The 27,196-nt window shown below is 38.1% G+C and overlaps 1 protein-coding gene across 6 annotated transcripts in view; it reads left to right on the top strand.

Moving 5' to 3' along the window:
- The window catches only part of LOC150075760 (la-related protein 4-like), a 498,776-nt gene that overhangs the window by 263,348 nt on the left and 208,232 nt on the right, over positions 1-27,196 (top strand). For all 6 annotated transcript variants that reach the window (XM_090387140.1, XM_090387141.1, XM_090387139.1 and 3 more), the window contains 3 exons: positions 2,717-2,881; positions 12,284-12,457; positions 24,054-24,131. In XM_090387140.1, coding sequence (XP_090243266.1) covers positions 2,717-2,881; positions 12,284-12,457; positions 24,054-24,131 — 417 coding nt within the window. The remainder of the gene's footprint in view (positions 1-2,716; positions 2,882-12,283; positions 12,458-24,053; positions 24,132-27,196) is intronic.

Here is a 27,196-nt window from a genome sequence, read left to right as displayed (position 1 = left end):
TTGATTGGTTATTATGATGTGGTCACAAAGGAACTGGATGCAAAAAATAATTTTGATATCATATACTTGGATTTCAGGAAAGCTTTTGACACTGTTGCGCATGGAAGACTACTGTACAAATTGGAGCAGAATGGTATTAAGGGTAAGTTGCTACAATGGATAAAAGGATGGTTAAGTGGGAGAAGACAGAGGGTGGTAATCAATGGGTGCTGCTCTTCGTGGACTAATGTTATTAGTGGAGTCCCACAGGGTTCGGTGTTGGGTCCACTGTTGTTTTGTGTATTTATCAATGATATTGATGAAGGTATATCAGGCTTAATGTCGAAGTTTGCAGATGACACAAAGGTTGGCAGGGTTGTTAATGACAGTAATGGCAGTGTGCTACTGCAACAGGATCTAGATAATTTGGGCAGATGGGCTAAGAAGTGGCAACTGAAGTTCAACCTTGACAAATGCAAAGTACTGCATATGGGTAGAAATAACCCCAGAGAAACGTACCAACTGTGTGGTACTACACTTAAGGTGGTAGAAAATGAAAAAGACCTGGGAGTAATTGTGCAGTCAGATATGAAGTTTTCTGAGCAGTGCAGACAGGCTGCTAGGGCGGGTCATGGGGTTTTGTCAATGATATATAGGAATTTTGCTAGCAGGGAAAAGGAGGTGATTGTCCCTCTGTATAAGGCAATGGTCAGGCCACGCCTTGAGTACTGCGTACAGGTCTGGAGGCCTCATTTTAGGAAGGATGTAGATTTGCTTGAGCGTGTACAGAGAAGAGCAACACGATTGGTGAGGGGAATGAAGGGATTCTCTTACCAAGAGAGGCTTAAGTTCTGCAAATTGCAGTGGCTGGAGACTAGGCACCTGCGCGGTGATCTGATTGAGGTCTATAAGGCCTTGAATGGGTTGAGCACGCTGAATTCTGATGGGATCCTTCCACTTGTTCAGATTACCAACCTACGGGGACATAAGTCCAAATTAAGAAAGGACAGATGTAGAATAGATGTGCGGAAATTTGCCTTTAGCCAGCGGGTGGTTAATTGCTGGAACAAACTTCCATCTGTCGTTGTAGAAGTTGATAGGTTAAATAAATTTAAGGAGGAACTGGACAGGCATTTGGAGGGAATGGTGTGATTTTTTTTTTTTTTTTTTTTTTGGCTGATGCTGCATAAGCTCCTACACTTGCTTTCTTGCATCATGTGCCACTACTACTACTACTACTACTACTACTAGATAAAGGGCTAAAATCATCTTGCCTGCTCAAAGCAGTGCTCAGTGGGTGGTAGAGAGAGAGAGAGAGATGATAAAATCCCAAGTGCAGATGTTTCCTGCTAATCCTTGTTCCGTATGTGTTATGTGCTTGTCATGGAAGGTTTCGTCGTTTGCTTTTAATTGATACACTTACAAAAGTGAAAAATCTACGTTTTGTAGTGTGTTAGTATAAACAGACTTTTTCGAGTATGTTAATGGTTAAAAGAAAGTGACTATTGTGAACATTAGCGAGTAAAATTTGAGTTACTAGACAATTTCTAATGATGAAAGTGTCTCATCAGTGGCAAAACACATAAAATCAATGAGTCAACGGTATGATCAATAAAGAAATCCGGGGGGGGGGGGGGGGGATCCACCATGGTGTCCGTGAGAACGTGCTAATTGCTTCAAAAATTTGCTCTAACTCGTGATGTTAAATTAAAAAAAATGGAAAGGCTTTAAATCTGTGGATAGAAGACCAAACTCAAAATAAAATTCCTTGAAGTTCACTCATTCATGAAAAGGCAAAACACATCTATCAACACTTTAGTGAAACTGGTGATAGCACTGGTGGGATAAGTTTTTTTTTTTTTTTTTTTTTTTTTAGCTAGCAAAGGCTAGTTTGAAAGATTTGTTTGAAATTTCTAATAAATATTACATTTAATATTAAATTGTTTCTTACTTTCATTTCAATGCCTTATGCTTGTATTTCACTATGTACTGTTTATGTACATATAGAAAAAATTTGAGACTAGCTTTTCTTATATATTTCATACTTTGGAACGGAACCCTTTTATTACTATGGGAGCCATAACTCAGTATTTGTGTTTTCTGTATTCGTGGCATTTCTCAGGAACATAACCCCTGCAGATAGCAGGGGTTATGTTCCTGAGCACTTAACTCAGTATTTGCTCATAACTCAGTATTTGCGTTTTCTGTATTCGTGGCATTTCTCAGGAACATAACCCCTGCAGATAGCAGGGATTTACTGTAGATATAAACGGTACTGCCAGTTCAGATTGATATTTCAGTGTTTACAGAGTAAAGCAAAAAAATTAATAATAAAAAGCTTTCAGTAGGAAATATTTTAAACTGCCTTCCACTATAAGCATTTTATGGTTGTGGATTTCCAACACTTACATTATACAATTTCATTGTGACACTGGCAGGTTAAACCTACATACTGTACATCTGAGTGAGTTAAGCAAACAGGTGCATAGTATTTTACACGCTACTGACTTTTTTTCTGGTAAAGACTAGAATTAGACTAAAAATTGTGATATCTGTAATGTCATCTGTTATTTTAACATTATATGGAATAGTTATGAATAATATATATTTACAGTATTTAAGTGGTAACTGTGTCTAATGAGGTATAGCAGTCATTGTTAATAATTTATTCACTAACAGAATAACTGTTGTAGAGTAAATGTGCCAGAATAAAACTTATTCATCTTTCTTTCTGTAGGATATTGAAGCTCTGTTTGGTGGAGATAATTGTCCAAAATTTGTGAATTGTGAGTTTGCTCATAATAGTAGTTGGTATGTTACTTTTGAAACAGATGAAGATGCTCAACAGGCCTACCGCTACCTCAGAGAGGAAGTTAAGACTTTTCAAGGGAGGCCAATTATGGTAAGTTACATTCCCATGTACATTGACACTCAGCACGATGAGAAGTCCCATATAATCCGGCATCCAACTTTATTGGGGTGGGGATGCTGGGTAGATAGCATATACTCTAAATTGTGAAACCAAATTTTTCTCATTAATCCCTTTTGCTTTCGTTCTTTGGAACAACCTTCACTTTTTATTTTTTTTTTTTTCCCTGAAAATTACTTTGACTTCCCCTCTTCACAACTTGACTTTCTCCAGTCCAACTTTCCTAACAGTGAGGTAATGGTAATTTTCCTTTGTGATTTTAATGTTCACAACTCCAGCTGGTCGAGATGCTGAGGCTTTTGCAATTACTAATGACCTTCCACAGATTGTTCATTTACCTGAAAGAATCCCAGACAATCCTAACCATACAGCTAGCACACTTGATCTTTTTCTCACAAACAACCCTTATAAGTACACGGTCGAAGTGAATGGTCCTTTAGGCACCTTCGATCATAACTTGGTGATTATCTCTTCTCCAATGGAGCCTTTATCTTATGGCTGTTCCCAACCTCGTGTTTAGCATTACAAGAATGCAAAATGGGATGACCTACGAGATTTCTTTTCCTTGTTCTGACTACTGTTTCAAAACTTCTGATGTCAATGTTTGCTCAGATCGTGTCAGTGAAATTATTCTTGTAGAAATGGAATCCTTTATTTCCCACTCCATTTTAAAATCTCATCTTTTATCTAAACCTTGGTTTTCCAATAAATGTACTAAGGCTGTTCAAGAGAAACATTTCATATTGTAATTGGCTTGTTTCCAATTCTTCAGTTTCATTTTCTGCCTACACCAAAGCTTGCAACAATTGTAAAGCAGTAATTAATCGCTGACCGGGCTAGCCAGGTGGGTAAAGTGCCTGCCTGGCAACCCAAAGGTCGCGGGTTCGAATCCCGCCTCGGGCTTGGATCAGAGTACTGCAAAAACCTTGGGAGGTGCACTATGGCCACAGAAGCCGATGCACCAACAAGTACAAAAAAAAAAAAAAAAAAAAAGTTATTAATCAGTCCAAACTAGATTTTGAACAGGTTAAGAGTAGAAAACTTGCTTCTTGCCCTAATGGTAGCCGAGCATTCTGGTCTCTTGCCAAAGTTATTGGTCGCAACTTTTGTCCTTCTCTGCTCCCACCTCTGTCAAAACCAAATGGTTCTGTTGTTACTTCAGCCATGGATAAAGCTGACCTTCTAGCATCCCATTTTTCTTCCAACTGATGTATTAATGATCTTGGTAAAACATCTTTCACCATTCCCAACAAGCTCCATTCAACACCTCCTGTGGTCTTCCTTCAAAAGGATGTCAGAAGGATTTTGACAAATCTTGATGCTAAGTAAGCTCCAGGTCCTGATGGTATTTCTCCACTTGTTCTCAAAACCTGTGCTTCTGAACTTGCTCCTCTTCTTTGCCACCTTTTTTCACTTTCTTATTAATTAGTTATATAATTTTTATATGTTAATTATATACAGAGAAAAATAGTTATACATTTTTAATTAGTTCAATTAAACTTTATCTGGGGATAGCAGTGAAGTAGCTAGAGTGGCACATAAGAAAAGAAAACTTTAAAAGGAACAAAAAACTCATGTTATTGTACTTTAAGAACTGATATGTATTTCGTAGCTTTGGTTGTTAAAGTTGACTTCATTGGTGTCGATACTTTCTCCGCTTCCCGTATTCGTTCTTTGTCCTTTATTATTGTGTTGACACTGACAAATCTAAATTCTGCACAACACTTTCATTTTCTTGGTAGATTTACTAGTACTGCTGTCACTTATTCTCTTTGTCAGCACCATGATAGTGGTCAAAATGAAATTTTCTGTAAAGAACTTCACAAGGTTCAGCCGGAAACTCACTATTATGACTTCACTCGAGCTCACATTTCACTAAAGCACCTTTCTGGTTTATTCTGTTAGTGCAACTCATTACAAACAGGTAGTAAATTCTATCTTATTGCATTTGCGATAATATGGATAGCTGGAATTCTATGGATTTTTACGTTATTATGATTAAATATGTAGCCCCCTTCACTGAAATCTTCAGTCATAAAAAAAACAAATTTTCAGAATCTTCCCTTCATTCCTATTTTTTAAGCTTGTTACTCTGTATCTGACTTGTGCAATTTGTGCATGCCGTGTTCATCATGATTGATTGATTGTTATTTTTTATTTTTATTTTTTTTACTGTTTTAAATGATCTTAAGTACAACTTCTTCCAGCAACACTTCTTTTGCCTTTTTGTCCATTGGCCAGTACTAAATTCTTCAAGTATTTTTCCCAGGAACACCATTTCAAGTTGTTGAAAATCATTTTGAGCTTGTTAATGTTAGTTAAAATAAAGTGTTTTCTTTTTATTCCACTTTTCAATTGTTTAGAATCCATATTTATATAAAATGTTAACTTATTTATATATATACATATAAAGTACACAAATTAAGCGATATAAGCAATAACATCCATCCAACTCAGTCAACAATGATACTGAACAACACGCAAGACAATGTAATGTATGATCCGTCTCTCTCTGCACAGTCAGAGTGACCCATCTGCTCTCCTAATTCCCATGTGTCTTTCAAAGTATTCAACCGTGAACAGAATTTTTCATATTTTGATCCGGATTAGCGAGGGCTTACCATAAATGGATCTTAGGAAAGCTTTTGATACTGTTGCACATGGAAGGCTACTGTACAAATTGGAGCAGTATGGTATTAGGGACAAATTTCTGCTATGGATAAAAGGATGGTTGAGTGGGAGAAGACAGAGTGGTAATCAATGGACACTGATCTTCATGGACTAATGTTATTAGTGGAGTCCCCCAGGGTTCAGTGTTGGGTCCATTGTTGTTTTTTGTATTTATTAATGATATTGATGAAGGTATATCAGGCTTAATGTCCAAGTTTGCAGACAGTGTGAAGGTTGGCAGGGTTACTAATGACAGTATGCTACTGCAACATGATCTGAAAAAGAGCAGATGGGCTGAGAGATGGCAACTGAAGTTTAACATTGACCAATGTAAAGTATTGCATATGGGTAGCAGTAACCCCAGAGTAACATATCAACTGTGTAGTACTACACTCAGGGTGGTAGAGAATGAAAATGACTTGGGGCTTAATTGTGCAGTCAGATATGAAGTTTTCTGAGCAGTGCAGATGGTCTGCAAGATTGGTTTGTGGTGTCTTGTCAGTGATAACAGGAATTTTTCTAGCAGGGGTAGGCGCCTCCGTAGCCAGGTGGGAAGGAGCAGCAGTGCGTTGCACACGCTTCTTGATTAGACCGGGGTTCGAGCCCGTCACCACCAAATATGGAGGATGTGGAAAGGTCAAAGAATGATCACCACATATCCCGGAGCAATATGGCCTTAGTTGCTAATGCTCCAAAAAACAAACAAACAAACTCTAGCAGGGGTAGTGAGGTGATTATCCCCTTGTATAAGGCAATGGTCAGGCCACACCTTGAGTACTGTATTCATGTCCGGAGGCCTCATTTTAGGAAGGATGTTGAGCAACTGGAACGCGTACAGAGAAGGGCAACAAGATTAGTGAATGGAACAAAGGGTTGCTCTTACGAAGAAAGGTTTAAATTTTGTAAATTACAGTGTCTGGAGACTAGGCACTTGCGAGGTGATCTGATTGAGGTGTATACTGCCTTGAATGGTTTGAGCAAGCTCTGATGGAATTCTTCCTCTTGCCAAGATTAATTGCCTGAGGAGACATAAATTCAAATTGAGGAAAGAGTTGTAGAATAGATGAGAAAAATTTGCCTTTAACTAGCAGGTAAACAAACTTCCATCTGTCATTGTAGAAATTGACAGCTTAAATAAATTCAAGGAAAAACTAGACAAACATTTGGAACGAATGGATGGTGAAATGGGAAGGGTTTTTTTTTTTTTTTTTTTTTTGGCTGATGCTATATAAGCTTGCTTTCTTGCATCATATGCCTTTGCTAATTCTAATATGTTAGGCATGTGAAGTGCTTTAATTTCAGATCTTTAGATAAAGATAACCTGCACAATACGTCATTCAAATGTTATATTAATGACAAGTTACTTACATTCATGGTTATCCCTACGTTTGGGTGATTTAATTTTATGTTACTGAAACTTGATTAGATAATGAATATTGTTTCTCTTAATTTTGACTTGATTTTTGATTATAAGTGTGTATTGAATTGTGTGATCTATAGGGATGACAGCATAGTTGTTTACTTTTGAAACTTTCATGTTGTTTTAATCAGTCCCAACTTTTTTTTCACCTGGGACTGAAGATTTCCTGTCAAATTTAGAGTCCAATGAATTTTATTATTTTTAACTATTATTTACTTCATACCACCTGTCCATTTGCATGTGGTTGAAGGCTTAATCTTATTGTCTACTTTTGTGTATGATTTAGAATATGCATATGTTAATGGGTGATTTCACTTTTTTTCTGTTTGGGATGAAACATTACTGAGCATGCTATACGGTGAATTGTACTTTATGAACTATGTATACAGGGCACTCTAGTCGCGGAAGAGAACAGTCGGTGGATTTTTGGCTGCTGTAAAGGGATAAGTATGTATTTTTAATTTGTACCGTATTCTTCATTAATTAACATACTACATTGTATTTACAGAGATATTAAATAGGTTTAGTAGCGTTCGTTAACTTATTTTCAATTTAACTAGTGATTTTTGGAAGTTACGACTCCCGGTGTTGGTGCCACTATTGTTGATCTAGTCGCCATATTGTAGTCGATAAGAAATAGTGTAACGTATATATATCGTGAACTGATGGCGTAAGCTGTAAAGTAAAACTAGATAGCATAATACATAGCACTCAATTAGGAATCTGTTAGCTTATTATAGTATCAATTAATCAAAAATATTAATCTTATTAAATTAAATTGTATTTAAATGGAAATCATGACCCAGACTAGAGCTGCGAAGCAAAGATTGCAGACTAGCAAGAGTGCTGTGACTCCGGGTAGAAACGAAAGGGGCGATTCTCCAACGCATCAGTCTTAAAAAATGTGCGAAGTGTGAAATGTTTGTTGACCTTTCTAAAACAGGGCATGATCTAGCCAAGAGGATGCCTTTGCGTGTGTGTGCGCGCTGTCTACAGTGTCCAGAAATTAGGCGCCAGTTCAGCGTTCTGATGGGTATATATGAGAGCTTGAGGTGTAAGGTAAATGCCCTCAAAAAAATTAATGAGGAGCCTATTAAGCTCTCAATGGCAGAGCTCACTCCTGTGCATCAGGCAACACGAGCAATCTTCAAGGCAGAATGAGCTGGTCCCAAAGGAACTAGTTATTGTTGGTGACTCTGGTCAGAGAGATGAGAAATATACTATGCAAGAAGGATAGGTGGAACAGAACCAGAGTATGTCTGCCATGGGCAAAAGTTGATGACATTGTAGAACAGATATCATTTTTTAAGGGCACAAAAGGTGATATTGTTGTACACGTTGGAACTAATGACATTAAGAGTAAGAGATCTGCAGATTACTCAACAAGTACAGGTCAATGTTGAAAAAAAAGTCGTGAGTTAGGGTTGAATGTGAAAGTGTCTGCAATTCTGCCCAAACATGATAGAAGGGAGTATATGATGAGAGCCTTTTCGGTCAATTCGGCCCTGGAGAGATTGTGCAAGGAGGCTCAAGGGGTAGAATTTTTCTCAGCCTGGTCTGTGCTTGTTAACAGGAGAGACTACTTCTACAGGGATGGGATACACTTAAATAGGAAGGGTGCAAGAATATTTGCTGATGCTATCGAGGCAGAGTTAGGCGTCGGAAAACTGCTAGCTTGGGGTGGGGGGGGAATACATGGACTAATAGATTAACCATAGCCGCTGGCAGAGGTGAAAGTGATTCTTGCACTGCGTCTATTGAAATGCAATTGAGCAGCAGCCTGGAAAGCAAGGCAATGGGGATTTCCAGTACTGCTGAGAGTCATAGTGGAACAAATAAATACATGGGCTGTGTTATGGTAACTAAGCATAGAAACTGGTGCATGTAAACCAATGCCAGGAGTACAGTTAATAAATTTGATGAGCTTGAAGTGCTAGTCAAAGACATCAAAGGCAGATATTGTTGGGATATCGTAGACGTGGTGTCACACAGACATAAGCAATGCAGAATTGTAATTTGAGGAGTGCACTGTGTACAGAAAGAATGGGAGGAGTAGATATGCTGTTAGTTCAGAAACACATAAAATCAAAGGAAGTGCATCCAATTGATGTTGGTGGACAATGCAATGTTGAGTCTGTTTGGTGTGTGTTATAGGCCTAATGAATCTGATGAGTATAATAAACAGTTGTTCAGAGAAATAGAGTGGGCCAGTAAATCAGAATGTCTTATAATGGGGGATTTTACCTTTCCAGGTATCGACTGGAACTTGTGCGTTGGTGACTCGCATACTAACAAGACTTTTGTCGATTTATTGGATGACTGTTTTCTACAGCAGCATGTTCGAGAGGCAACCTAAGGGAGTAATACTCTTGATCTGATTATCAGCAGTGATTATTAATGCATTAAGAATTTGCAGATAAAGGAATCACTGGGTGACAATGATCACAATGTACTGATGTGAGAATTACTTAAAGATATAACTACCTACCATCAAGGCTAAAGGGAAGGGCTGTTGCTTTCGTAAAGGCGACTACAGGGCTCTCAGACAGTTTTTAAATTCTGTACAGTGGGATCAACTGATGATGTTACCATCATTGAATTCTAAATGGAAAGCCTTCAGGGACTTAATTTTGGAGGCTGCTAGGCTTTTCATTCCAACTAAGAAATACTGTTCAAGGTTTAGGCCTAAGTGGATGTCAGATAAACTAATGAGACTCATGGCAGAGAAGAAAAATGTATGAGATGCATATAAAGTCTCAGGTGACACAGAAGCCTATGGCAGATATAAACTATGTAATCAAGTCACAATGGAAGTTAGGCGGGCGAAGGCAGATTACAAGAAATCCTTGGCAAAGGATGCAAAGAAAAACAGCAAAGAACTCTTTGCTTATGTAAACTCTAGAAGGAAAGGGATGAATCAGATTGGAACATTTAACATAGGTGAGTTGAGTATTGAGGATCATGCTGAGGTAACTGCTAAACTGAATGAGTATTTTGCATCTGCATTCACACATGAGGAGTTATTCGGTGAGGGGGAGTGCCAGAAGTTTATCAAACTCTGACATGGGCTAAGTGATTTTGTAATAACTGAGTGCAAAGTGGAGGAGAAATTGTTGAAGTTAAACATAAAAAAAGAAGCAACTGGGGTGGATAGGATCTATACAGTTATATTAAAGGAGGCAGCAATAGAAGTAAGCAAATTATGAGAGCTTCCTTGGACTCGGGGAGGTCCCAATGGACTAGATGTGTGCAAATGTATCACCAATTCACAAAGGGGGTTCAAAAGGTGACACAAGTAACTATAGACTTGATAGTTTAACTTGTGTTCCGGGGGAAAATAATGGAATCACTGGTTAAAGAAGCATTGCAGGATCATCCTGACAAGACTGCAGTAATGGTTAAAACACAGCATGGGTTTGTTAAAGGGAGTTCGTGTCTGACCAATTTGATTGAATACTATGACGTGGTCACAAAGGAACTGAATGCCAAAAATAATTTTGATATCATATTCTTGGATTTCAGGAAAGCTTTTGATACTGTTGCACATGGAAGACTGCTGTACAAATTGGGGAGATATGGCATTAAGGGTAAGTTGCTACAATGGATAAAGGGATAGTTGAATGGGAGAGAGATAATGAATGGACACTGCTCTTCGTGGACAAATGTTATTAGAGGAGTTCCCCAGGGTTCGATGTTGGGTCCATTCTTGTTTTATATATTTATCAATGATATTGATGAAGGTATGTCAGGTTTAATGTCCAAGTTTGCGGATGATACAAAGGTTGTCAAGGTTGTTAATGACAGTAAAAATGGTATGCTACTCCAACTGGATCTAGATAAGTTGGGAAAATGAACAGAGAAGTGGCAACTGAAGTCTAACATTGACAAATGCAGAGTACTGCATATGGGTAGCAATAACCCGAGAGAAACATACCAACTGTGCGGTACTACGCTCAGGGAAGTAGAAAGTGAAAAAGACCTGGGGATAATTGTGCAGTTAAATATGAAGTTCGCTGAGCAGTGCAGATGGGCTGCTGGGGTCGTCGGTCATGGAGTCTTGTCAATGATATATAGGAATTTTGCTGGCAGGGACAGGGAGGTGATTATCCCATTATACAAGGCAATGGTTAGGCCACACCTAGAATATTGTGTACAAGTCTAGAGGCCTCTTTTTAGGAAGGATGTAAAGTTGCTAGAACGAGTACAAAGAAGGGCAACAAGATTGGTGAGGGGAATAAAGGGTGCTCTTACCAAGGAAGGCTTAAGTTCTCCAAATTGCAGCGCGTGGAGAGTAGCCACCTGCGAGGTGATCTGATTGAGGTGTATAAGGCCTTGAATGGCTTGAGCAAGCTGAATGCTGATGGGATTCTTCCTCTTGCTTAGAATAAGAACCTGAGGGGACATGGATTCAAAGTTAGGAAAGACAGTTGTAGAATAGATGTGCAGAAATTTGCCTTTAGCCAGAGGGTACTTGATTGGTGGAACAGACTTTCATCTTTTGTTATGGAAGTTGATAACCTAAATAAATTTAAGGCTGAGCTGGACAGTCATTTGGAATGAATGGAGGTGTGAAATGAGAGCTGTTTTTTTTTTTTTTTATTTTGCTGATTCTGCATAAGCTTGCTTTCTTGCATCATATGCCTCCGCTAATGTATAAACAGTGTGATTTGATATCAACAATTTCTCCTTCAAGTGTGAAGAAGAATACAGTTCCTGAATGTTGCCCAGGTTACATTCTCTACCCATGATCATTAAAGCTATTTATTGTAGGTATAGGTTCCATAAGTAGTATGGGTGCCTCTGTAGCCAGGTGGGAAGGAGCAGCAGTGCGTAGCACACACTTCTTGATTAGACCAGGGTTCAAGCCCTGATGGGCTTGAACCCTGGTCACCACCAGATACGGAGGATGCGGAAAGGTCAGGAAATGACCACCGCATATCCCGGAGCAATATGGCCTTAGTTGCTAATGCTCCAAATAACTAACTAACAAACCATAAGTAGTATAGGTACTCCAAGTAATTTGCTCACTAGAATGAACTGAAACCATGTTATAGCAGTGTATTTAAGAATTTTGATTAGCAGTGGTTTCTACTTTCTCAGATGATAATTGACTTGAAATTGCAATTTATTTTAAGCTGTCTGAGTAGTCGGTGAATAAGATTAGGATAGAAAGAATAGAATTCTAGCTTATTGTTGTCTTTCTGTATTGAAAAATAATTAAGGCATTACCTGTATGTATAAAATTATATTAATTATTAGATTTGTAACTTATTAATATATTCTAGGCTCGCATTAAAGCAAAACCTATAGGCCGTGCTTCTTTCCTTGCACCTTACAAAAATGGCCTTCGTCATCCTGAAGAAGTTGAAGTTTATTCCAGTCCACAGCAGCAGCCACAGCAACAGCAACATAGATTTTCTTACTCTAATATGCCTCCAGTATCTTACAATAACCAACAGGTAATCTATGTATATTAGACCTAAATTTTGGAGGATGTGATGTTATGGAGCATAGCAAATATCTAAACTTTTCTGAGAGAGAGAGAGAGAAATAACTAGCATTAATTGTTTTATATCATTGTATTTTAAACCTTCATATATTAATTTGTGATTGATTTAATGAAAATTTAATAAAAAATTTATTTTCCTATGGTAAATTATAAATTTGTCTGTTGTCTGAGAAGACAACACACATAAGGGGACAATAAATTTAAATTGGAAAAAGGATGCTTTTAGCAAATATGTACAAAAATTTGCTTTCAGCCAAAGTGATTGTTGTTGAAAGAAGAAATTAAATCTGGTGTTTTGGAAGTGAATAGACCAAATAAATTTAGGAAAAATCTGACACGAATTAGTAGAGGATGGAAGGATAAAAAGTTTTTTTTTTTTTTTTTTTTTTTTCTCCTGATGTTGTATAAACTTGCTTCCTTGCATCATTTGCCAGTACTGATACTAAAACATGTAGGTGTAATATTTATACAACATAACACAAATACACTACATGATGAAAAGTATTCAGACACACCAACTGGAATCAAATTAGTCTGCCTGCGCAGCAGCAATACATTAGAAGCTAGAGTTTATGATCTGTGGATCAGAACTTGCAGATTTACGCCGTGGGTTGTTGGTGGTTGGATGCCATGTTCATAACTTTTCTATGCACTCATTTGAACTTCACAAAATCCACTGGTAGATGTTATTCAAAAATGGATGACCATAACCTCAATGAAAAGATTTGGTTACCCTCACAGAATGTTTTCTACAAACTATAAAGACAGTAGTTTGTGCCTTATTCTTATCTGTAGAAAATGGAATTGAGCAGATTCAAGAAGCCACAGGAACGTCCATCTGGATATTAACCATCTATAGGGAGCTGCATAACCTTATGTTCATGGTATAGCAACTGAGTATAAGCCCAGTATCACAGTCAGCAATGCAAAACTGTTTGGTGGTGCCGTCCTTGACTCTTCCTAGAATAGTGGCAGAAGGTTCCATCGAGTGACCAATGGAGGTGTTTGAATTTAGAGATTGCTCAGAATGCTTGCTGTTAGTTTAGCCTTGATTATGAAGTGTGTAAATAACTTTTTAGTATAAGATGGTACTATGGTAGGAACCTCTTTCTTGTTCTGATTTGGTCCATTGGTGATAAGGTCTGAAACCATATTAAATATTTCAAATGGTTCCCACTCAGTAGCTAGTGCATGCACTCTTTATTTAATTTTATATTGTCATCAGCATAATTACCTTTTGCTGCTATTGCATCTAAAATTAAGTAAGTACTGTCTTATTTTGATACTTGATAATTATAACATTTAATATACTGCATGAATGAAAGTCACTAGCTATTTCTGAAAATTCTTTGTTGAATATTGAAGAACAGATTTAATCAAGTACTGATTGTTAGTTCTCATTTACTTTACAAGTATTCAAATCCCAACCTATTTATTCTCAATATGATTAAACCAAACTTCAAAACATAAAACCTGTCAGTATGAAATCAACACCTTGAGCACTCCATTGGCCCATATCTACCACTACATCCGGCAAGGAACTTAATGAGCAGCAAGTTTCATCAGGAATACTGAACTCAAAAAAATGATAACAGATAACAAATTAAGCCATGAAATAAACTTTGCAAAAAATTCATTACAGTAACTTAGGAAATAAGGATTTAAATAAATCCATAAACAAAACAATGGAGTAAATTAAACTGAACATCTTAGAAAGACATACCCGAAACTATTGATATAATTGACATTCATTCCTAAATAATATTCTTCTTCCAGTCATAGCTCCCTGAGGAGCTGTTGTGGCCACCAACAAATTCCTCCAACTGCATCGGTCGTATGCTATACGAGCAGGATCACAAAGTGTCATGCCCAGAAGTTCACTGAGCCCATCCTTCCACCTAGTTGCAGGTCTTCCTCTGCACCTCTTTCCCTCGGTTTTTCCTTCCATTATATTCTTCAACAGAAAGTTTACCTTTCTTACTGTATGACCAAAAAACTTGAGTTTTCTTCTGTTGATGCTATGAAGAAGAATTTTAGGCCTGCCAGTTTTATTCAATACCCACTCATTTGTTCTGCGATCCAAGTAAGAAATACGCAGTATTCTCCTGTGACACCACGTGTCAAATGCCTCAATTTTCTTCCTGTCAACTCTTCAGATTCCATCCTTTGCATCCATAAGTGGCAACTGGAAAAATTAACAAATCAGTGATTCTCGTTTTCATCTTTAGGGGCAGATCATGATCTCTCCATAATTTTATCAGATCAGTGACCAACGTTTTAGCAATTGCCTGTCGTCTCTTTACATCATTTGAGCGGTCACTATTTTTATTTATTCTTGACCCTAAGTAATCAAATTCATCAACTTCTTCGATATCTTGCCCATTAAACTTCACTTTACTGTAACCAAGATTATCGTCATAATTTAGTTTTACACACATTCAGAAACAATCCTTTTTTCTTACTTGCTTCACATACTCTCCTCAGAGTTTCTTTAAGATTATCCTTAGAATTACAAATTAGCACGGCCCTGAGTGCCCAAGCGATATTTTGTGCGATACATAGCGTTCTTTCTCAGCGGATTAGTTATATTTATTTTCCAGTGTCACTATTCTTCTTGTTTTTCTTAAGTGATTCTTTACTTAAAAGTTTGAAGTAGAAACTGGAAACCTGAGAGGAGAAAAACACTCTCCTGGGGCAAAAAGGAGCAAAGATGGACATAAATAGACATGCCACTTATGGATCTCATGATCCAGATCTCTCAAACAGAGAAGACTTAAATGCAGGAAATGCAAAACGGCAGAAAAAAGAAGGAACAGAAACCCCTGCTCCTCTTTTTTTGATACTACATTCTTTGACTGACAATACTTTGAGTAAGCTCTCCCCATTCTTAATACAGAAATGTCTTGAGAATGTGGCGGGCCCACCAAAAATGGTTAGAAGATTAAAATCCGGAGACCTTCTAGTGGAGATGAACGAGAATAAACACTCGGAAAAACTATTAAAAATATCGACTTTTGGTGGAATTCACACAAAGGTTACCCCGCATGCCACCTTAAACTCCTCTAAAGGGGTAATAGCCGAGTGGGATCTCCTTAACGTATCTGAGGAGGAAATCATTCAGGAATTAGGTGATCAAAATGTAATAAATGCCAAAAGGATAGTCATTAAGAAAGATGGGGTTCTTACTCCTACCCGAATGGTCATTCTTACATTTAAAACACCAATTTTACCAACAACTGTTAAAGCTGGATATTTAAGGTGCAAAATTCGACCTTATATTCCAAACCCAGTCCGGTGTTTTAAATGCCAAAAATTTGGGCACTCACAAGCAGTCTGCAGGGGTGTAACCACCTGTGCCTCCTGTGGTTCAAAAGAGCATGTTCACACAGACTGCCCCACTGAAATACAAAGCTGCCCAAACTGTAAGGGGAATCATTCAGCATTTTCAAAGGAGTGCATTCAGTGGCAGACTGAAAAGAATATACAAAAGTACAAAAGTGGAACACAAGGTGCCATACCAAGAAGCAAAAAAACATTGTTTAATTTCAAATAAATTGCCATCTTATTCTTCAGTTGTAAAAAAGCAACGATCCATAACAGTACAATCAGATTGTTCAGTTCCGCCAAGCATCTCAATTTCTGATTGGGCCAGGTCAGTCCTCTCTACACTAAAAGAACATCCTACCCAACATCAATCAACTCATTCAGTAAACACACTATTGACAATACCACCAGATAAAAATCCTGTACAACAACCAGTTAATCAAACAAGCTCTGAAAGAAATAATCAAAAAACCAGTACTGATACCATGGACATTGATAGAAATTCACACCGAGATGAACCACTTCTTGAACTTCATGCGGAAGAGGAGGACATGGACGTCACTAGACCAAATTTCCCAAAAAAGGGAAAAAAAGACTAGACAGGCGCAAACAGACCACATCCCGTAAGCAAGCAGACACACCCGATAATCCTCAGTAATGCACAGAATCATTCAATGGAATTGTCGCGGACTCAGAGCTAGCTTAGACGATGTTTATGACTTAATTACCGAATATAAGCCTGCTGTTCTTTGTCTACAGGAAACAAACCTGACCCCTAAAATAACTATGAGCATAAAACACCATATAATGCTTAGAAAGGATAGGAACGACTCTAATACAGCACATGGAGGTGTAGCATTGCTAGTAAACTCCAGAACTCCTTTCAGACCAGTCCCACTGCAAACAACTTTAGAAGCAATTGCTGCTAGAGTTATGGTTAAGATAGCGGTAACAGTTGTTTCCATATACCTTTCGCCAAACTATTCATACTCTCTAGCAGATTTGAATGATTTAGTTACTCAGCTGCCACCACCTTTCTGTATCTTAGGTGACTGGAATGGGCATCACCCCCTATGGGGTTCCTCGCACCTTGATAAGAGAGGTCAGTTAATTGAAAAATTTCTTGAAAGGCACAACTTAACATTATTAAACAATGGGACTCGCACGTACGTGCATCTTTCCTCAAGGTCAACTTCTGCAATTGATCTTTCAATATGCCACCAAACCTCCTTCCTCTGATTGATTGGACGGTCACTGATAACCTACGAAATAGTGACCACTTTCCAGTAATATGCACACTATCGGCTAACTCTCCTCCTCAAACTGAGATAAAAACTGTTTGGAAATTCGACAAAGCTAACTGGAAGAAATATCAAGAGCTGGCACATCTAGATATTCAGACTATTGAGACCCTCACCATTGACTCTGCCGTAACTTACATAACTCAGCAAATGATAGCAGCTGCAGAAACCAGTATACCCAGATCATCCATGAAAACTCGCTCCCACCCAAAAATATGGTGGAATGAAGCCTGTAGCAATGCGAAAAAAGAGAAAAGAATAGATACTGGAACTTATTTCGTAAATACCCAACCACAGCTAACCTCATACAGCTAAATCTCGTCACACACAACGAATAAGCAAAAAAGAGACATGGTCTAAATATGCCTCCTCTATAAACAGGACCACAAATATCAGAACTGTTTGGAATAAAGTTCGAAGAATTAATGGAAAATATCCACCTATAACCACTCCGATAATATATCTAAAAGGCAAAGAAATCTGCAATCCTCTCGATATTTCTAATACATTAGGTGAAACCTTTGAAAAAATCTCCGCTGTAACCGCATTTGAGCCAAGTTTCCAAGCACATAAAATACAAGCAGAAAAATATAATCTCAATTTCAGTACTTCACGACAGCATCCATATAATGTACCCCTTACCATGGCAGAGTTACGTAGCACACTTGCAAGATCCAAAAATAGTGCTGCTGGCCCTGATGGAGTGTACTATGCCATGATATATCACTTGAGTGAAGAATCCCTTTCTGCTCTGCTAAAACTGTATAATAGAATCTTTGGCGAAGACTACTACCCTACCAGTTGGTGTCATTCTATTGTATTAGCTTTCCCAAAACCAGGAAAGGACCATTCAGATCCAGCAAATTACCGACCGATAGCGTTAACTAGTTGTATAGGAAAAGCATTAGAAAAAATAATTAATGCCAGATTGACATGGTTCCTAGAGACTGAATGCATTCTAAGTCAAAATCAATATGGATTTCGAAGAACTAGATCAACACTTGACCTTATGGTCAAATCTGAAGGAAAATCTCGAAATGCATTTCTCAGGAACGAACACCTAGTGATAATGTCTTGACATGGAAAAAGCTTTTGATACAACCTGGCAGTATGGAATTCTTCACAATCTCTATGAATCCGGTATTCGTGGTCATCTTCCAAAATTTATCCAGAACTTTTTGAGCAATAGGACCTTTGAGGTACGATTTCACTCTGCTCTCTCACAAACTTTTGTGCAAGAAGAGGGGGTCCCTCAAGGTTCTGTGCTTAGTGCCACGCTCTTCTCTCTCAGGATTAATTCCATTACAAAAGTTATTCCCGACACAGTTGAATCTTATCTGTATGCTGACGATCTGGCGATCTCAAGCCACTCACAAAACATGCGTTTCATTGAAAGGCAGCTTCAAGGTACAATTAACAAGCTTGTTCAGTGGGCCAAAAATAATGGATACAGACTTTCAAAACAAAAAACAACAGCAATTCATTTTTGCCTAAACGGAATTTGCATCCAGATCCCAATGTACATCTTGATTCTCATCCAATTTCTTTTCAACAGAGTATTAGCTTTCTTGGACTAATTCTGGATAGAAAACTTAGTTTCTTAGAGCATATTCGTACAACCTGTCTAAAGAAGCTGAATCTCCTCAGGGCAATTTTCGCTATGTCATGGGGTGCAGATCGGTACATGCTGCTGCACATATACCGGTCGCTCATAAGATCCAAACTAGACTATGGGTCACCTGCATATGCCTCAGCCAGAGAAAGTGTATTAAAATGGCTCGACCCAGTACATCACAATGCCCTCCGAATTGCACTGGGAGCTTTTCGTACATCGCTAGTTCAGAGTCTCTATACGGAAGCACATGAACCACCCCTATTTCTTCGACGGCAAGCTCTGTTATTAAGTTATGCAGCAAAAATCAGAAGTTTCCCACATCATCCTATAAAACAGTATTTATTCACCCCAAAATGGCATAATTTGTACCAAAATAAACCTTTGCAGAATAAACCATGTGGCATTAGATTACAAAGCATAACTACGTGCAGCGAACTAAATATGAATGACATAATTCAAGATATTAGCACGGCTATGCCACCATGGCAAATACCCTTGGCCAATGTTGACCAACATTTCCAACAATGGGGAAAGAATGCACTTCCAAATTTCAGTATTCAGCAGATCCATGCAACTCACTCTTTTCAGTTCTCTAGTTTTACCCAAATTTACACTGATGGTTCCAAGACAGATAATAAAGTTGGAGCAGCTGCAGTTCTACCAAACAATACAATATCCCAGCAGCTCCCTTTGGAGTACAGTATTTACACTGCAGAACTGTATGCTATCCTGATGGCTCTAGACAATATAAAACAGTCATTATATCCTCAAACTATTATCTACATCGATTCCTTAAGTGCTGTATCTGCTCTTCAGTGTAAATTTCCTTCCAGTCATCCGTTTCTACAACAAATTCAAACCAAGTTAGCGCAGCTTCTTGCAAACAGGCAAAAATTAATTTTCTGTTGGATACCCGGCCACTCTGGAATCAGAGGAAACGAACAAGCAGATCTTGCAGCCAAGAACGCCAGTCACATAAAATCAGACATGCAGATACCTTACACAGATTTAAAAAGCATCATACATACCAATGTTAGAAAAAAATGGCTATCCATTTGGCAGGGAGAAAAGAGCAATAAGCTTTTTCAGATTAAAAAGGATCACAAGAAGTGGCTATCAAGCCTAAGAGGCAATAGAAAGGAAGAAGTAGTACTTGCTAGAATTCGAATAGGACATACTCACCTAACTCATAGTTATTTACTCACTCAGGATGACCGTCCACGATGCAGCAACTGTCAAACTCAACTCACAGTAAACCACTTGATCATTGAATGCCCATTATATCTGAGAGAACGAAAAACAGCTTTCTCTTCACATCTATATTCTTCTAATAAACTTACCTTACAACAGATTCTCGGAGACCGACAAGATATTAATGATTTTTTACCTTCCTCAAATTGATAAACAAATATCACCTGATCTGAATCCTTTTATTTAATATAACAATCATGTATCAAATAAGATTGAAATAGGTGCATTATGGCCTTAGTAGCCCTTGCACCAATAAATCCAACAAACAACAAAACAACAAATTAGCACAGTATCATCTGCATAACGAAGGTTGTTTACCTTCAGTTCTCCAATTTTGATGCCAGTCTCTAAATCTTCCAAAACTTCATGCATGATATCTTTGGCATAAAGATTAAAAAGGTGAGGTGACAAAATACAACCCTGCCCGACACCATTACCTATTGTGAAAAAGTCCGTGTTTTCCACGTTCGTTCTCACAGTTCCTTCCTGTTCCTGTTACAGTAGCTTAATCAGCTGAATTATGTGGATTGGAAACTCCATAATAGTCATAGTTTCTCATGTTGAACACAATCAAATGCTTTTGCATAATCTATAAAACACAAAACGACTGGAACATTGAATTCTTTGCATTTTTCAATAATCAGTCGTAGACGTAAGATCTGATCTCTGGTTCCTCTACCCCTTCTGAAACTTGCTTGCTCTTCTGGCATTTCTTCTTCAAGTTTTCTTGAGATTTTGTTTAATATGATTTTAAGAAAATCTTACTAGGGTGAGAAATTATTAGGCTAATAGTCCTGTAATTTGAGCAAATTTTCAGATCTCCTTTTTTTGGTAATGGAAGGAAAATTGATTTCTTCCAATCTGATGGCCACCGTCCCGTTTCCCAAATTTTTACAAGCATTTTTTGAAAAAACTCTGTGCCCTTCACACCTATAGCTTTAATCAATTCCGCTAGGATTTCAATAATTCCAGGTGACTTGCCACACGTTAGTTCTGTGATGGCTTTTTCGACTTCTTCATTCAGTGGAACTGATTCATGATCACTCTTGAAAAGGGGATGGCAGATTATTAGTGCTGGCAGGTGCTCGGAAGATTTGCTCAGTATTCCCACCTTCCTTTGATTGTGTTCTCCTCTATTAAAATTTCCCCTTTGGAGGCCTTAATTACATTACGTTTTGGTCAGAACTTTTGTCTTAAGGACTTAATTACATCATACACTATTTTTAGTGTTTTGTTTGTTGTGGTATTCGATTTCTTTACACTTTTGATTGATATAATCCTGTTTGTTCTGGCTTAAACAGTGCTTGATGACTTTGCTTAGTTCCTGGTACTCTTTGTTTCCTTGTACACCCTGGGCTTTTGCAGTTCTTCTCTGTTCAATAAGTTTAAAAATGGCTTCTGTAATTCAAGGCTTCCTGATCTTTGACATTTCTCTAATGTGTCTTATTTGCTGAATCCTTAATAATGCTTTTTGTATTTTCCCACATTTCCTCAGGCATATTGTCATCTAATCTAATAGAGCTTGAAAACGATTGCCTGTTTCAATCATATAATCATTTGGAATATTTTCTACATCCAATCGTCTAGGGAAAACCTTATTCATGATCTCTTTCAGCTTCAGCTTGAGAGCGATGTGCAATAGCTGATGATCACTGCCACAGTCTGCTCCAGGAAGTGTTTTTTCAGTGTAATCACAGGAAGTGTGATTACACTGAAACGCTACTTTGCTGCATAAGGATATAATCAATCTGATTCCTTGTTTTATGATCAAGAGATTTCCATGTAGAGCCTTCTCGGGTGCTGCTGAAAGCAGGTGTTACACATGACAAGACTGTTCAGATGACAAAATTCAATTAAACTTTTACCCGCTCATTTCTAGCGCCAATGCCAAACCTACCACATTCCGGACTAGAAGAAACTGTCTTGCCTACTTTTACATTAAAATCACCCATGAGTATCAAAACATCCTTTTATGGGAAGGTGCCTCCGTAGCCAGGTGGGAAGGAGCAGCAGTGCTTAGCACACGCTTCTTGATTAGACCGGGGTTCGAGCCCGTCACCACCAAATACGGAGGATGCGGAAAGGTCAGGGAATGACCATTGCATATCCCGGAGTAATATGGCCTTAGTTGCCAATGCTCCTTAAAAAAAAAAAAAAAAAACTTTTTTGGGACCAGATCAAGAGCTGACTGGAGATTTTCATAATAAACTTCCATATCTTCGGATGTTGATGTTGGTGCATATGCAATTAAAACTGTGAGATTTACCAGCTGGCTCTGATGTCTACTGTAATCATTCTACTATTAATAGGATTGTATCCAAGAAGAGACCTTGAACATTCCTTATTCAAAATTATAGCAACACCATGTTCCTTTACTTGGTCACTTCCAGAAAAAACAACCAAAAACCCATTTCCAGTTTTGAAATGATCTTGTCCTGTCCAAATGACTTCAGTTGTTCTGAAAATTTCATTTTTATACCTATCCATTTCATTGATGACCATATCCATCTTGCCTTCTTTTAAACTTTTTACATTCCGTTTACCCTCTCCTTTCTTAATTTTAATTTTTCAGGGCACACAGTGTCATCCGGGATCTGGTTAACAGCAGTTTTTGGAGTTGTTTTTGTTGTGGTCTCTGTGGCATCAGATAATGTGGTGGTATGCCATTGCCTACCACATGGCTAATTTTGAAAGGGGCCAGCTTTAATCATAGTAAGAGTCATCATGCATCTCACAAGATGCTTGGGAAGAGAAAGTTGACTACAACAGAGCCCTGCTCATTGCAGAAAGTCTGATTACAGCTGGCTTTTGCCTGGTTTCCAGAGGTTGTTTATATATATATATATATATATATATATATATTTTTTTTTTTTTTTTTTTTTTCTTTCTCTTTTTTTATAATAAGAAGACCTATAAATCTTTTCCATATATATATATGGATTAAAACCTTTAACAAATGACTTAATTCATCAATTTCTGAAATTCTGCACTCCGATATCCATAGAAACTGTCATAATCAATTCAAGCTGGCCCAAATCAAGAAGACAACTTTTCAGATACAGTAAGTGGTGAAGCATGATAATTTATTTTTATTTCCACAAGCCATGCCATTATATTACTTAAGGGGGGTATAAGGGAGAGAAGGAAGAAGGCAAAAAGTGCAAAAAAGCAGACACTGAGTGCCTCATAGTGTCCTCATAGAGTGCCTCTATAAGGGAGAGAAGGAAGAAGGCAAAAAGTGCAAAAAAGCAGACACTATGAGTGCCACCCTTCTCGTATTCGCCAATAGGTTGTAGATGAAAAAAAATTCAAGAATATGAGAAAAAAAATAATTGTGAATATTTTTCATTTCGAAGTCTAGATGTGTGACCTCCCGTCCTCTTAGTTGAGGTCCTGCTAATTTTATTCAGACGCATTATTGTTTGTTTTATTATTTAATGGGGTCTGGAACTTAAAAAAATTAATGTGGGAGTTAGGGTTCTATTTTATGTATATAGGGGATTTTGGGAAAGAATCATTTACTCACATCAGGAAGACTTCAGTGCAGTTGAGTGCCATCTAGCATAATTTCCTGCAATGCATTACTCCAAGAAAAATCAATTTCTTACCAAGTCACAGTATCTTTTATAATGTATGGGCAGAAAATTGTCAATCATTTTGAGACAGCTTTGGCTCTTTTCCACTGTTTCCCATGAACCATACAGTCCACTTAAGTGTTGTCTGTTTGACTCTTCCAGATTAGAAGGGGGAAAAAAGTGTTTTCTGATATTAAATAATGTACTTCAAAGATATCTTTTTAATCCACTAGCCAACCAAATGTAAGTGCAAACTTGGGTTTTTTGATACTTGGTCACCCAGTCATTATTTATCTGAAACAAAACTGTAGCATAGGATATTAAAACCATTAAATTCTCTAGATAACATATTTATTCATAAATTGAATAAAAATACTGTGTGATTTAGCATGCCCACAGCTGCATTAGAAAAATAGGGACTTTCTTTCAGTTGCTCTCTATGTTGTCTAAATTACATTTAATGTATTTTTATTTTGATAGGTTTATCCTCCTTTCTACCCTCCAACGATGCTCCAGACATGGGCACCAACAACACCACCTTGTTTTGATTTGGGAGCAGTAAGTATTTATTGATTTTTATAAAGAACTAAGTTTCCATTGCAGTTGAATGAACATTACATTCTCTCATTTTCTTTGTGTGTGTGTGTGTGTGTGTGTGTGTGTGTGTGTGTGTGTGTGTGTGTGTGTGTGTGTGTGTGTGTGTGTGTGTGTGTACTCACCAAGCAGTTTTTTATTCATCATACTATTTCTTTTCTTTTCTTTGGAGTTTCACAAGCTACATATTTTTTGTACAAGTAACATTACTCTGTAGAGAAAGGTTTGGAGATTTGGTTAGTAACATTAAATACTCTCTGGGGTGGTTTCTGACTGCTACCCTGAGGTGTATGAAAACAGAGGGCATGTGATTTTTATCTCTGGGGTTATCTCAAAGAGTGTTTCAGAAAAATCCACGAACCATTGCTGTGCTGAAGAAAGCAGTTGAAGATGGTTTTTCTTTTCTGTGTGCCAAAGGAAAGAGCATGTTCTTTACAACTTGCCACTCTGACTACTGCACATTCTGTGACATGAATTTCTCAGCACTACTACGTTTAGCTCAAGCATTAAATTCTATTTTGAAAGTATTTTATGTAGGCTCCCAAGGGCAAAGCTATAGTTTCCAAGCTGTAAGATTTACATAATGCCCATTCTGAATGACTAAGCTGTGTTTTGTTTCAGTTGCTTATTTCTTTTTAAATTATTTCAAGTAGTTCTATACTTAAAAGGTTTTAAATATGAACTAAGGAAATCCACTACCTTTCTTTTATTATATTTATTAATGACACTCGACTAATTTTATCAAACATTTGGTCACTTGTAAGGCTGCTCCTACCTCCACATCACCCTTTCCCCAGGACATCTGCCCTGTACTTAAGCCAAGGTGCTTGTCATATTTGGACATAAATTTTTCAGACTACACATGAGGGGGCACAAATTCAAATTGAGGAAGGTTGGTTACAAGATAGATGCACAGAAGTTTGCCTTCAGTCAACTGGTGATTCATTGTTAGAACAAACTTTCATCTGTCATTGTGGAAGTGGGTAGTTTGAATAAATTCAAGGAAGAACTAGACAAATTCTTCTAGACAGAATTATCTAGAAAACTAGACAAAGAACTAGAACTAGAACTAGAAAAAAAAACAGAAAAGAGTTCTTTACCTATGTAAACTCTAGAAGGAAAGGGATGAATCACATTGGTCCACTGGATATTGATGGTTCAACGGTTGAGGATCCTGCTCAGGTGGCTAACAAACTAAATGAGTATTTTGCATCTACATTCACACATGAGGAGTTATCCAGGAAGGGGAATGCCGGAGGTGAAGTAAACTCTGGCAATGAGCTAGATGATTTTGTAATAACTGAGAGGAAAGTGGAGGAGAAATTGGTGAGGATAAACATAAAAAAAGGCACCCGGGGTGGATGGGATTATATCCAGTTATATTAAAGGAGGCAGCAAAGGAAGTAAGCAAACCCTTAGCCATAATTATGAGAGCTTCTTTGGACACAGGGGAGGTACTCATGGACTGGAGATGTGCATATGTGACCCCAATTCACAAAGGAGGATCAAAGGCTGACACAAGTAATTATACACCTGTTAGTTTAACTTCGGTTCCAGGAAAATTAATGGAGGCACTGGTTAAAGAAGCATTGCAGGATCATCTGGACAAGAATTCAGTTATAGCTCAGACACAGCATGGTTTTGTTAAGGGGAAGTCTTGTCTGACCAATTCGATTGGATACTATGATGTAGTCACAAAAGAATTGGATGCAGGGAATAACTTTGATATTATATATTTGGATCTTAGAAAGGCTTTTGATACTGTTGCACATGGAAGACTGCTGCACAAATTGGAGCAGTGTGGCATTGGAGGCAAATTGCTGCTATGGATAAAGGGATGGTTGAGGGGGAGAAGACAGAGTGGTGATCAATGGATACTGCTCATCGTGGACTAATGTTATTAGTGGAGTCCCTCAGGGTTCAGTGTTGGGTACATTGTTGTTTCTGTATTTCTAAATGATATTGATGATGGTATATCAAGCTTAATGTCGAAGTTTGCAGACGATACAAAGGTAGGCAGGGTTGTCAAGGACATTACTGACACTATGCTGCTGCAACAGGATCTGGAAAGGTTGAGCAGATGGGCTGAGAGGTGGCAAATGAAGTTTAACATTGACAAATGTAAAGTACTACATATGGGAAACAGTAACCCCAGAGCAACGTATCAACTCTGTGGTACTACACTGACAGTGGTAGAGAATGAAAAGGACCTGGGGATAATTGTGCAGGCAGATATGAAGTTTTCTGAGCAGTGCAGACGGCCTGCAAGAGTAGCTCATGGTGTGTTGTCAATGATATACAGGAAGTTTTCTAGCAGGGATAAGGAGGTGATTATTCCCTTGTATAAGGCATGGTCAGGCCACACTTTGAGTACTGTATACAGGTCTGGAGGCCTCATTTCAAGAAGGATGTAGAGCTGCTGGAATGAATACAGAGAAGGGCAACAAAATTAGTGAATGGAACAAAGGGTTGCTCTTACAAAGAAAGGCTTAAGTTTTGCAAATTACAGTGTGTGTGGAGACTAGGCACCGGCGAGGTGATATGATAGAGGTGTATAAAGCCTTGAATGGTTTGAGCATGCTCAGTGCTGATGGGATTCTTCCTCTTGCTCAGAATAATCACCTGAGAGGGCATAAATTCAAATTGTGGAAAGACAGATGTAGGATAGATGTGCGGAAATTTGCCTTTAGCCAGCAGGTAATTGGTTGGTGGAACGGACTTCCATCCCTTGTTGTGGAAGTTGATAACCTAAATAAAATTAAGGCTCAGCTGGACAGGTATTTCAAATGAATGGAGGGGTGAAATGGGAGTGGGGTTTTTTTTGGCTGTGCTGCATAAGCTTGCTTTCTTGCATCATATGCCTCTTCTTCTTCAAGAGGAGTGTTTCCATTTACAATGGGTTTCCTCAGCCTACAAGTTATTTCTCGTTAGGAATTTTTTCCCGCCATAAAGTGCGGTTCAAGGTGTCTTGGTCGGTTAAGCCTCGGGCTGTCATGCGCTCCCATACTCCATCCATCCATGTCCTCCTA

Source organism: Mastigoproctus giganteus, chromosome 13, assembly GCF_048544385.1.
Source record: "Mastigoproctus giganteus isolate SK-2022 chromosome 13, ASM4854438v1, whole genome shotgun sequence".
Lineage (NCBI taxonomy): Eukaryota > Metazoa > Arthropoda > Arachnida > Uropygi > Thelyphonidae > Mastigoproctus > Mastigoproctus giganteus.
The sequence above is the reverse complement of the archived record's forward strand: the minus strand, read 5'-3'. Positions and strand labels throughout refer to the sequence as shown.